At 39.7% G+C, this 14,467-nt stretch overlaps 1 protein-coding gene across 1 annotated transcript in view; it reads right to left on the bottom strand.

Annotated features, from left to right (window-relative positions):
* Positions 1 to 14,467, bottom strand: part of metrnla (meteorin like, glial cell differentiation regulator a) — a 58,887-nt gene extending 44,420 nt beyond the window's left edge. The window contains exon 1 of the mRNA XM_089128286.1: positions 13,570 to 14,467. Coding sequence (XP_088984412.1) covers positions 13,570 to 13,604 — 35 coding nt within the window. The 5' untranslated portion in view covers positions 13,605 to 14,467. The remainder of the gene's footprint in view (positions 1 to 13,569) is intronic.

Genomic DNA, 14,467 nt, shown 5'->3' with positions numbered 1-14,467 from the left:
CGCTGCTCTGATCTAACCAGCCAGCGAACAAAAGATGAGCTCCATGTGCAAGAGGCTAACCACATCACACACAACTCCAGCTTTACTTTAAGCGACTCTCTAATGTACACAATCCCTGATTTGAGCCCTTCTCACCCTGTCCTTCCTTCCTTTGTCTAAACCACACAAAACATATTGCGGCGAGCACGGGACTTTTGTGAGACACTGTCAGGCCGTTGTAACGGCAGGCTTATTATTGAAATGCTTATCTGTTGTGACACACATCTGCTTCAGAAGGAAAAAATTCAATCCATTTTCGCTACGTCCACATTAATCTAGATGCGTTTGAAAACGGCGGTTTTGTTTAAAAACGATCTCCGTCCAGACTAGCGTTTTCCAAAAATCTCTCATCCACTCTGAAATGTCGGAAAATTCGCCTCACTGCGCATACGTAAAACCTCACAAAAGCTCACTGAGATGATACAGATGGAAAGTTAAATAATTAAGTTATCGCACAATTCTTCTGGCAGAATTTTATTTAACAAGATATATCACCATTCACTGAGTGCACTATTCGCAATACGTTTGGTCTGAAATGCAACTGCTCTCATGTTTTGCTGCAGGACAGCAAATGTGAGTACATTTTCTGTCATCTTTGCAGGACTGTGATATGAAGAGTGTGCAAAGTAACATATTAGCAGTGTGAACGTGATTAGCACATAACAGGCACAATACTGGTATATCCATGAATATACTGGTACAATATGCGTCACATGAATAATCGTACGCCATCGTTTTTAAATACCTCTGTTTTGACAGTACACACTACACTCTCGCAATTGTTGAGCGTTTTCAAAAAGGTTTGTTGTCGTTAATAAAAATGTCGTCTCAGTGTTGACAAAAGGCCAAAACGGAGAGAAAAAGTCTTCAAACGTGTGGACAAGGCCTTGAACTAAACATCACATTTTGTTGTCGTCAACAGTGACTGGGATGCAGATATCCAATGAAGGGAATCAAACATGCAAAATCCCGAGAGAAAAAAATGGCATCAAGCAACAAGACGTCAGGATGAAACATTAACAGGTTCGTATAAAACACTTATGACAAGCAGAAAATGGTTGGGATGGAGTTTTGTAGTTTCCACAACAATAACCAAGCATGGATTCATCCACAGAAACCACATCCACAACCCTGCTGACATCCCCAACATCAGTTCTCATTGACTGCCAACAATTGGAACGCCTTGCTTAAAGCCTGGCTAAAGACAGAACAATGGCAGCATTCAGAAAACAGCTCCAACACCTCTGCAACGGAGGCATCAACCCATGACAGTGACTCAAGGTCTGACTCAGCTCAGCTGGTGCTGTCCATTGCTCTGTGGAAAATGTTTTGTTCTAACTAAGAAAGATGGAGGCCTTCCTCTAAAGTGGAGGGCTGATGGAAGTGATTATAGGCGTCTGGGCGTAATTCAACTCCCCTCGGACTTAGTTCTTTAAATAGCTTGATGGAGTGGGCTACGGGTAGAGCGGATGTGGGAGTTCCTGTGCTCTGATGTGGGGGCTGGGACCACACGACCATGGCGGCATGCCCACCCCCTGGGGAAGCGATACGCATATGCCATCCAGCTCAAATAAGGAGCCCTGCACAAGCCCTGTGTTTAGAACTGTAAGGTAGATGTGGCAGATGTGTAGCCAAACTGAAAAGCTTCCACTTTTAAAGCTAATTCTGGCGACACTGGTAAAGTAATTATTCATTCACATTATGACCCCTAACTTAAAGGATTAGTTCACTTTTGAAAAAACTTTTGCTGATAATTTACTCACCCCCATGTCATCCAAGATGTCCATGTCTTTCTTTCCTCAGTCAAAAAGAAATTTAGGTTTTTGATGAAAACATTCCAGGATTTTTCTCCATATAATGGACTTCAATGAGAACCGGATGGTTCAAGGTCCAAAAGACAGTTAATAACTGTTTCAGATGCAGCTTCAAATGTCTTTAAACGATATCAGACGATGAATACGGGTCTTATCATGCGAAACGATCGGTTATTTCAAAACTTATTCCAAAAATGTAACTTTTATAAGTACAAATGCTAGCCTTTCTCCATTCTGTGAGGCGCGTTTGCAACATCACGTATTACGTAATTACGTTCAAAAGGTCGCGGGCGACGTAGCCGAAAGTACAGAGTCAGTATTTACAAGTTGAACGCATAGGTTGAACGTGCAAACTAACTCAAACGCCGTTTACAAAAAAAGGAATTAAAAGGTAAAACAACAATGTCGGACGATTTTGATTCTGTACTTCCGGCTACGTCGCCCGTGACCTTTTGAACGTAATTACGTATTACGTGACGTTACAAACGCGCCTCAGAGAATTTTGCAAGGCTAGCATTTGTCCTTATAAAAGTTAAATTTTTGGAATAAGTTTTGAAATAACCGATCGTTTCGCATGATAAGACCCTTATTCATCGTCTGGTGTCGTTTAAAGACATTTGAAGCTGCATCTGAAACAGCTATTAACCGTCTTTTGATACTTGAACCATCCGGTTCCCATTGAAGTCCATTATATGGAGAAAAATCCTGGAATGTTTTCATCAAAAACCTAAATTTCTTTTCGACTGAGGAAAGAAAGACATGGACATCTTGGATGACATGGGGGTGAGTAAATTATCAGCAAAAGTTTTTTCAAAAGTGAACTAATCCTTTAATCTGATTGAGCTTCAGGCATCACAAAAGACCAACTGGACAGGATTGTCTTTATCTTTCATATGCAGATTTATGTTCATGGTAGCTTCATCAACTTGCACCTATCATAACATTAGTAGTATTAAGTTATAATATTCAAAGTTAGTTTGAAGATCTTTCAGAGTTGTAAAACAGGATTTTTTGTTGAATGAATGTTGAATGTCCATCGCAATGGACATCAGGTGTTAAAAGATATCATGAAATGTTAATGTTTTAATTTTAATGTTAATTTATTAAACATGGTTAATATGATTTTATTCATGTCTTCAAAGTGAACCTAAATTGTCCATCAATTTTTCATTGGATTCAGTGAGAAATAGCCACAGTGGACGGATGTGAGATCAATGAATACACAGCAACACACTGTCTCACACACACACACACACACACACACACACACACACACACACACACACACACACACACACTGATGTATTGATGCTATAATGTACACAATAATATATTTATTAAAACAATCAGCAAGTACACACACATACACAAAGACATATGTATACTCAGATTCACCCACGGCAACCAACAAAAGAACAACTTTATATCATCTTACCTTTTTTCTACATTCTTATTGAATCGCTCGTTCTTACAGTGTGTCTTCTTTTCAAAATCTTCTACACTATTTTAACACTAATTCACAAACTCTAGTTCGTAAGTATGGTTAATATATGAGGATTGTTTTATGTTGCTTCAGTCGTGATGTCCATCGTAGTGGAGATGTAATATAAAATAATAATAAAATAGTTAGTTGGCAAAACTTTTGTATTTGTATTTTTTTATAAATGCTCTGTGGATATATATATATATATATATATATATATATATATATATATATACACTTTGGTTTATTTGCTACTAAGTGCAACAAACCAAACTTTCAACATCTAAATCTTCTGAGCATCTAGACTTTTATTGCAAACCTCGCACACTTTGGTAAATCCATCAACTACTTTAGCCTCAAAAGCCCTCATCTAAAACTGAGACTGCAGGAGTCTCTACAAAATGATAGATTGGGACCATTGTGCCTGTTTCCACTACCTGAAAATAAATGTACGCTGTCTGTAATTTAGGCTCCTGTTAAAGAACACAAGAAACGCTTTATAAAGACCAGTAGCGCAGTCAGCCAACTCAAACCAGAGTCAGGTCAGGTAATAATCAGTGTCTTTGACACACATCCAGCCATATCCATGAGGTTAACCAGGCAGGCAAGACTAAATACCCACCAGGAACACAGACAATCAAAGCGATTCAGCAGAGCTCAAATCAATCCCTAATTCTAAAAGCAGGATTAGCTCAAGAATAGACACATTCTTAGCTTTCAATTTTAAATGTAACTGCCTTTCCACCAACACAAAACTAAATTGGAAGGGGATATACCTTACAAACGAGGCCTAATCTACATGGTTCCATTGATAAACTGAAATATTTCACGTATCAGTCGACAATAATAATCAGGTGAATGCCACTGATGCAAAGTATTGAAGAGCTCATATGAGCAGGAAATGCATGACATTGAATTAAATGACCACAAAACCTCCCCCTGGCCTGCATCATATGACAGAAAATTATAACCAAACGTTGTAAAGCGTAAACACACAGACAAAGAGTGAAACACAAGGGAGATAATCTAATTTGGATGTCCTGTGACGTGCATTTGAATTCCTCTCTCAGTCCTGGGACCCCTGAGGGTGCACATTTCCATTTGTTTGTGATCACAAGTTTAAGGCCTAAGACTCACTCACACACTCCCCCCACCCACAACGATCGACGTTGTGTCCTTTGTTTGCACCTATTTGCCAGTCACAGCTTCATCACATGCTTACAAGATTATAATCTTTTCTATTTAAGGCATCTTCTGACTACAGTGTGTTGCCCTGTGGTGCAGGTTCTCTCACTTTAGTGAATAATGGGGATTGTAGCCTAACGGTTAGAGATCAGGCAGTTTTGGCTAAAACTGTCAAAATGAGAACATATCAACATTAGCGGTAAATACGGGTGCACTAATATGCATTAATTCATGCTTAACTAATGCACAGATAATCATGAGTTAATGTATAACTCATGAAGAACTAAACCGTTAATTAATGATTACTGCATCAACAACAAATAAAGAGTCTATATGATAAATAGATTAAGTAATACATGAATTGCTATTAATGCAATGTGTCATTGTGTATTAATTCCTTATTAACATATTTTATTAACTAATAGTGTAAATTAATCTGTTAATTACCACAACTAGTCAAAGCTATGCACTTCAACTTCCAGTTGTCTGCTTTAATTAATCATTAGCTAATGATTTGCAAAGGTATCATTATGTTATGACTTTACTTGTTGGGGCACATCATTATTAACTAGTCATTTAGCAATTTGCACATGCATTTGCACTAACAATGAAGTAATTAATCATGTATTAATGCATAGTAGTGTACCAGTCATATTATCTGGAAGTTGAAATACAAGGCTTTGGCTCAGTCTGGTAATTAACATATTAATTAACACTGTTAGTTAAAAAAAATATGAGTTATTATGGAATTAATCCACAATTACATATTTAATTAATAACAGTTAATGTATGAACTAATACATTAACCTTACAGACTCTTAATTAGTTCCTAAAGTGGTAATCATTAATGAATAAATTAGATAATCATTAGTTACACATTAATTCAGTATTTTCTGTGCATTAGTTAAGCATGAATTAATGCTTATTAGTGCACCCGTATTGTAAAGTGTTACCACATTAGCATTGTCCCTGTCTTATTCAAGAAGACTCTGGTGATTGCACAATAAGAGCATTGACCAGTGTTGCTGCTAAAGCATTTACTTAATCTAATAACACAGTAAAGCAGAAAACTCATACTGACGTAGAAAGGTAAAACAGTGCCTATGAAGAGTTTCTTCAAGAGAAAAACAGCAGGTAGACCTTTTATAATCTAAACAAAACATTGCTAACTACATTCTGTAAACGCAAAGAGTTTTATAGGGAGGAAAACCTTTCCTTGACTAATTTTCCTTGAAGGAAAACCTTTACCACCTGGAGTTCTCTTTCAATGATTTATGGGTGGAACTATTAAAGTAATGACTTCTGAAGAGTGTGTTGCAATTTCCATCATTCTAATGAAAGTCTATACTGAAGCGATCCGAAAGAAATGAAAGAGAAAGGTATGTAAACAAAGCATTCTGCCATAAGAAGTATAGTAAAAAATAAGCCTCGTCAAAGGAGATTTTATGGAGTGCTGCTAAACGAATCAGACAAGCTGTGCAAGAGTCGGTGACTCGCATTTGACATTCAGTCGGGGTTTCAGCTTGACCCTAGAGAAACAAGTCCCTGGATCCAGCTGTGCCTGAGATCCAGAGGTGTCCAGGGTTGGCCAACGGGCCCAGAGTGTAAGGAGCCCTGCCATTGACCCCTCCTGGCCTGCCTGTACATGTTTGGATTGGCTCAACAAGATCCCAGGGAATAGCCGTTAATCTACAGAAAAACTTATTTTTAATTATTGAAGAATTCAAAAGGAATTGAATAATGAAATCCAAATGCAGGGTGTGGGCAGGAGAGGGTACATGGGAGAAAGGAGATACGGCTCTGTGGCTAGTGCTGACCCCTGGCTGGCCCCACACATGCATGGCCTCCAGTAGATTGACTCCAGGTTGAGTGGGTTACTGTGAGCTGGGACAAAAATCCTGAATAACATTCTGACTAATGGGAGCACTAGTCCTCCATACTACGCAATACATTCCCAACGGATGCCGTACTACACAGTGAAAAGCGTCGGACACGGGGAGAACAAAAATGGCGGAGAGATTAGAAAGGTCGATTCTGTCAGTTCTGTATGATCTCTCTGATGAGGCATAGATATTAATAGGAAGGCTGCTGGACGTTGACATGTCAGGACGACTAAAAAATGTGATATGGTGGTCAATAGTTCAATGCCTGCCTACAATTTAATTGCATTAACTGCCCGAATAACGTTAGAAAGTCTTGAAAATAACAAATAAAAAATGACATGACAACTTATCGTTATAAAATCATTATTTATTTTAATAAACGTTAAGAATTCAGGCTTGTTTATCAGTACCATAGCAACGATCAACTTCCGCTGGAATTGTCGGATAGGAACCGTCCGTAGCTTTTCGCAAGAGTTCAATTTTTAACGCATCTGGATGACCAACGGACACGATTTTCTTCGCGCCGCACTCGGACTGACCCGTTCCGGACCCATTCGCATGCGGTCTGCGAATCTCCATAAGAAATAAATGACTCCTGGTCGTTTCCGAGCCGTATCGGAGAGGATTTCAACTGCTAGTGTGAAGGCGGCGTTGGAGTCATATAGGTGACGCTATATGACAAAACGGCGAAATACTACGCACATGGCACCCTTTATCGTTAATATAACATGCGAACCCAAGTCGTCATAAATCCTTTAGCGTAATATGAGACTACCCTACCCTACCCACACCTAAACCTACCCATCACAGCACGTGTTATATTAACGATAACGGGTGCCATATGCGTAGTATTTCGCCGTTTTGTCATATAGCGTCACCTATATGACGCTAAAGGATGAGAATGCGTTGGATCAACCTTCAAACCCACACTGATTGGCTTCATGCGAAAAAAGCCATGTATAAAGCCAAAAGTCCAACCTTAGACTCCTGTTGCGGGTTGAGATCTAATAGTAGTAATTTAATAGCGCTATGCAACAGACATATCACATCACACTGTCAAATCCGCATACAACATAATACCGGAGCAGCCTCATTCGTCTTCATTCAACGTGACACACAATCACGATTATGATGCATGGCATTCCATCTGTGTTCCTACTCCCAAGACGCAAGGGAAGTCTGGAAAGATAGAGTGGACTTACCATTAAAGGCGCTTCACTATAACTAGAAAAACACCACAAAAACAAAGTACAACATCCTCCTATCACTTGCATCTGAGGACAACACACTCTAAATGATTTCTCAGTGGACCACCCCAAAAGTCGGACTGACCTCTGTGTCTCTGGCTGCTCAGTTCTGGAGTTAGGCCAGACCAGACTAGATATCCTCCCTCTACGGGACACATCGCAGTGAACTGACTCTACTGCTGCTCAGCCAGGCGCCGGAGGACTATTCGGCAGCCTTTGGCTCAGAAGGAAACAGACTCTAGAAGGGGTTGGGAAGAGCATGAAGGCCGACACTGTGCTCCCAATAAGGCTCAAAACATGTACATAGCAGACAAAGGTCAGGGGACCAACGGCCTCATCACAAGCTGGCTGCTCTTTCGGTGATGAGCTCATTCTGGACAAGAGCCAGACAGGCCCTAAAGCTTTAGCTATCCTTATGAGGTCAGCACTAAAACACACTCTTACCCTGCCGAACCAAACACCATTACAAAAGGGGTCGAGCGATGACGGACACACTGGTCATGTTACACCAATGACGAAGGTCCTGTTAAAGAACAAACAGTTCTGAATAAAAAAAAATCGGTGTCAATCACAGGGTGAGGTCAAGGCAGGCTGGCACGGGATAAGGGAGGTCAATCTCAGGATTTTTGGCTCCAAGATTCAAGAAAGTGCCAAGAAAAGCCTGCTGTTGCATTTTAAAGATAATAGAACCACATCCAAATAAATGGGCACTTTAGTAAGTGCATTTGTGCACTTGCAAATGCAATAGCTAATCATCAGCGACCCAGTCCTCAAAAGCAACTCAATAAACAAAAGTATGCAGATCAGGAAGTTCATGAGGTTCCATTTTTGTTGAAGTCAAACATCAGAACATGACAATGAGTTGGCCTCCACAATGGCCTCCACAGCTACTAAATCCAACAGGGCATATTTGGGATGTAGTGAAAGAGCAGAGCAGCTAAAGCATACTTTGCAGAAGCTTCTATATGCAACCTCGATTGCATTCGCCATTGTGTTTACGAATTACCTCAGACCGCAATTATACAGTTATGGATGGGAATCGAAAGGAACTGAAAAGTTTTGATTTCTCCTAATGGTTCTGGATCCTTAATGTGGCTATTAACTATTTGTTAATTACTTCTGAGGAAGAAATATTTGGAAAAAAGAAATGCAGTTCTTATTACATTTTCTTCCCTCAGAATTCTGTTGCCAAATGATGAGATCATTTTGGATTTCGAAATAACCAAAATAACACAATCAGACCAATAAATCTCATCTTACACTTTTTGGAAGCACCATAAATGCAGTCCTTTAAAATTGGCTCCAAGTATAGGCTAAATCAAATATATATATATATATATATATATATATATATATATATATATATATATATATATATAGGAAACTACAGCAAAACTCATATTTCCGGTCAGCCAGGATGCAAGTAATAACTTCTTGTTTAGTAAATTATTGAGATTATTTAAGCACTTTGTTTGATTTATGAATGTTTCTCCTTCATTAAAAAAGAACTGGATAATAAGATTGCAATAAGATTGTTTGTTTGGCACTTTGACTCAGCGGTGTTTAATCTAGTTTAATCCGGTCTGACAAAAATCATGATCCTAACCTTCAGTACTCCCAGTTGGCCAGCCAGTGATTAATCTTTTCTGAATCATTAAAATATTTAACACGCCCAGAGACTACTGTAGTTGTGAGTTATTAAAGGTGTGCTAAAAATGAAATAGTGCTCATAAACGGCTGTATTCTCACTGAAATGGAGTAAGGCTTGGACCCAGCAACAGTTGACCAATTTGATGTCACAACTTAACAAGCGGATGACACAGGCATTTGAAGGTAACTTTATGGGTGCCTTGAGTATTGAGGTTTGTTACTGCGGCAGTATCACAAGAACACACAATACAAGGGACTATTGCAATGCACTGGCATTGTCAGCATTTAACTACTTGCGTACAGTATGTTTTTTGCCTTACTCTTCTTGGAACATCTGACACACACACACACACACACACACACACACACACAGGGGAATCTGGTAACTTCAGACAGAAAGTGACGAGGAAATGAGAGGCTAATTGGGGGCAGTCTACTTTATCTACAGATTCAAAGAGGACAAAGACACAGGAAGCCACAGTATTCATAAACCAGCACAGGACTCAGTAGCCAATCTATTTGAACATAAGACAGAACATATGTGCTATAATGCAAACAAAAACATCCCTGCAATTTCAAAAACCAACAGCTTAAGTGTTATGACACCAGGCATAATGACACTAAATTTAAAGGAACAGTTCACCCAAAATTAAACGTTTTGTCAATATTTACTCAGCTTCATCTTGTTGAGTAAATGTCAAAGTCAAACCTACATGACTTGTGTAAAGAGTCACGGGTAACACTTTACAATAATGTCCCATTAGTTAAAAGAATAGTTCACTTAAAAAGTAAATTCTGTCATCATTTACTCACACTCAAGTTGTGAACTTGACTTCGGCTGAACACAAAGGAAGAATGTCGGTAACCAAACAGTCGATGGACCCCATTGACTTCCATAGTGTATAAAAGTCAATGGCGTCCATCAACTGTTTGGTTACCAACATTCTTCAAAATATCTTCGAAATAACAAGATTCATGTATTTTTGAAGGAAGCTTGTCTTTGGAGATGCTCTGAAGGGAAAGTGGGATCTTATACTTTCAAATCTTGCTAGCTATTGCTAGCCTCTCTGAAATTGCCAAACCAACCTTTAAGTAATATTAACAGTAAATTTAGTTTTTAGTGATATATCAATAATAGCTGAAATTGACTTTTACTAACGAATGGTTTAGATGGTTCGTGAACTAATGTTAGTAAAGTGTTACCAAATTGCATTCTTTTCCATGCAATTACTGGAGTACTTTTATGATAATTTTATAGTGCATTTTTAAGCTTGAATACCTCATGGCATGGTGAACTGTCCCTTTAAGTTTATCCGTTTATACTTCATATCGGATTTAAACAAAAGCAAGGGGGGGGGGGGGGGGGGTGATGTGAGCACAGCACATTGCTTCATTTCAAATGTAAACAGAAACAAAACAAAAAGTAAAGATGTGAGCACAGCACTTTGCTAACCTAAAAAAAAACCATGTCAATTAAACTAATCTATGACCTCATTAGCTATAGATTTGACATCAACCGCATGTCAGCAACCAAATCTGACCCCTCGAGTCAATTAGTGAGATAATCTATAGGCGTCCTGCTGCACACGCTATATAAAAACGGCCTGCCCATTAACCTGTGGTCTATAAAAGCACACGACTTAGCAATTAGCCCACATTCCCGTCGTGATCCAGCAGCCTCCTTCCCCAAATTACTATAATTCCTAACAACAACGTGGCAATTTCTAAGGCAGGGAGCGTATGCCTCTCAAACTGTTCATTAAGGCTTTTGGAAAGATATAAGAAGTATGGTTTCCTGGAGAATGACCGCATCAGCTGTCATAATCATAATTATAGCATCTCTGCTATTTCTACTGTAATCATATAATTACAACATATCTGGTATTTCAATCATATAATTACATTATTTGGCCATCCCCACAGAAAGATACCCTCTCTTAGGCCTCTCTACTTTCTAAAATGAAATATCTGTGGATGTCCACAGATATTTATCCATGAGCGAGCCACGTGTTTGGCGTCGGGACCTCTTGTTTGAGTCCACAAGCTCTGATAGATGATAACATGACGATGAACGGGCAAGAATTTCATATAGCCTGTCTATTTTGTCAAAAACCAAAAAAAAATGTCCTGTAGATTCTCATCCCGCCACACACAGGGAATAAGATCTCAAAACATGATTCTTTTTGAAGCAGAAATCCCTATCTGAAAACAAACATTGGCTCATTCGGTTTTTTTAACAGCATTGAAATCTAACTCTGTGTGGGATAAAATGTTATTTTCCTCTTTTATTATCCTTTGAAAGTTTTTTGGTGCCGGCAGCTGCCATGTTATCAAAACAATGAGCTCAGGCAAAACTCTGATTCAGTAAACATTTTTCTAAAATGTCTGCACATTTTGGACTTATTCCTCTTAATTCTGTCTTAAAAAAACAGCTACCTAAATAAGACTCAAGGTCTGTTAAATGCAGACCACCACAGCTTCTCTTCATAAAATCCTGGCCATTATCAGGACTCGCCAAGCAGTCTGTGGCCAGGAGACGTTAATGAGCACAGGGTGTCATTTCTCTCTCACCAGGTGATAGGAGCTCCAGGACTTGTGTGCTGTAGTTCCACCTGGGCGTAATTAAACATCCCACATATTTATAACGATTTTATAAAGGGCCCCACATAGTCACCAAGGGCTGTGTCCAACAGAGCTGACTTTATGACTCACTGTCCAACCCTTCTACCTAATGAGATACAGAAGAGTTGGTTTCCTATAAGAAACTGCTGAAATAAACATAGCAAATTAAAAATTAATGTACCATGTGGAAACCATCATTTGGGTATGTACAAGAATATCATTACACACAGGCCACACCACAAAAGTGGAACATCTGCTCTTTCTTCAACATTATCCATCGTGTGTGCGTGTGAATATATTCCTCACTGTATTGTTATTTATATAACTTTTAGGTCGTCTTGATCCACTTTGAAATGCAAATTCAGCTGAAAACTTTATTTGTAAAGAAAAATGGAAAACAGATTTGTTAGTCCAACTATTTAACAAGTACAAGGATAAAGCTATATTTTTTGAACATTAATATCACAATGTGACTACAGACAGAGTTACCTTCATGATCAAAAATGTGCATTGATTAAAAAAAAATCGAAGTGATACTGAGCTAAGATACTAATTTGTATTATTATGTTCAACAACGTTTTTTTTTTTTTTTTTAAATGTATAACCCCAGACAGCAAACTGGCATTGAATCAACGTGGAAACGACGTCTCTCATGACATTGAAACAACGTTGATTTTGCTCATCGAATTAACGTTGAACCAACGTCAGACGCGCCATTCTTCAAAGCTAAATGAAAATCGAAAATTGGTTTGCTTTCATAACGTTGAAACAACGCGTTGATTTCAAGTTGATTTTCCGTTAGTTTTGAAAGAATGACGCGTCTGACGTTGGTTCAACGTTAATTCGATGAGCAAAACAATGTCAGATCAACGTTGTTTCTATGTCATATTTCCACGTTGATTCAATGTCAGTTTGCTATCTGGGAACACATTATACGAGTCTCTTATTTTTTAGCCAAAGGGATAAAAAAAGGAATTACAGTGTCAGGTTTATGTTCAGCTTGTTTGTGTTTTAGTTTAGTTTGCCCTGTTTGCCTGTATTCACTAGTTAGTGTCTTGGCAACTGATTATGTTACACACCCGTTTCAGTTTCTGTTAATAAGAACCCCTTGCATATATTTAAAGGAGCTGTATGCAAGAAATGTGTTCCAAATAATCAGAAAATGGCCCTGAAATGTCACTAGACATTAAGAAATCATGTTAATTTCATATACTTCTATCACTAACAACAGTAGTCCGGCCTGGATATTGTCATTTAAAAAGTGAAGTTGCAGCCCTCGACTGATGTTGATGTTGTCATGTTGTGTTTTGGTCTGATGCTCCACCGATCTACCAATCATGAAGTCAGTAGTGTTGTGGCATTTGGGTTGCCAGCTCTGCTCTAGTTACCACAGCTGCAGCTAAAAATGTGTTAAAAAAAATGTTGGATCTGGCAACCTCAAGTCAGGGGGGAGGGGATACACTGCTCTACAGTAATTTGAAATTGATTGCAGTGCCAGTTTTGGCCACAGTCTGACATACGGCTCCTTTAAGCCTTGAGTTCTGTTGTTTTGTCTCTGTTTACATTTTTAAACATATCTCATATGTGTTCCCTGATTGATTAAAACACTGAACCCCTTAAAAAAATTATTAAAGAAATGGACTTACCAGCGGTCTGCCTTCTTTGCCTGGAGCAGGAGCATAGTTCCCTCGAGGACCGCACAAGAGATTTTTTAGAATCGGCGTGCCTAACACACTTCTCGGATCACTCTGCCTTTGTTTTTTTTCCGGTGTAACCTTAATGAACAAACTGAGAAGTGGGTGCTGGTTACCTGTGAGTCACCTCCATCTGCCTTTTGGACAAGGCCAACCCCAGCTCCGCTCCTGACCCAGAGCCAAACCAGACATTAGACATGCCCCCAAGAGCCAAGAGCCTGGACCAGGTGCGTGAGTCGGGCAACAACATCCATCAAGAAGGCCATCCTTGTGGAGTTTGACGGCACGGACTGGAGCCTCGCCCATACTTCCACCACTGAGGGTGAGCTTCACAAGTTTGGTTCCAGGAAAATTGGATGAGGAAACGGAAGAGGGATTTTCCTGTTCTCTCTTGTCCGAGTCTCCTTAATCTCCGCTGGTCCCTCCCACCTTGTCTGTCTATGCCTCCGCTGGCTCTATTCAGTCCCTTGTCTTCTCCTCACTCTGCTGCCCGGATCCGGCTTGAGTCTTCAGGTTGCCAGCTACCCCTTGGTGCACAGGTCCCCTAGCTCTGCCTCTAGCCGTAGAGCCATAACTCCACCTCGGCCTGTCAACCAGTCAGCTCCACCTTTGCTCCTCGCCCGCTTGGCTCCACCTAGGACTGTGATCCTAACGACTCCATCTGGCTCCTTTGTCCCTCTAGCTCCAACTTGGTCAGTCGTCAAGTTGCCTGTGCCACAGACTTTCAGACCTTCAGCACCTTGTCTCCTTTGGCTCTGTTGGGCTCTGCCTTGGTTCTTGGTCCCACCGGATGCACCTCAGTCCTCCGGCACCATGGTTCCACCTCGGCCACTCGCCACCGTGGCTTCGC

This window comes from Pimephales promelas, chromosome 3, assembly GCF_988280905.1.
Source record: "Pimephales promelas chromosome 3, fPimPro1.hap1.1, whole genome shotgun sequence".
NCBI classification, from domain to species: Eukaryota; Metazoa; Chordata; class Actinopteri; order Cypriniformes; family Leuciscidae; genus Pimephales; species Pimephales promelas.
The sequence above is the reverse complement of the archived record's forward strand: the minus strand, read 5'-3'. Positions and strand labels throughout refer to the sequence as shown.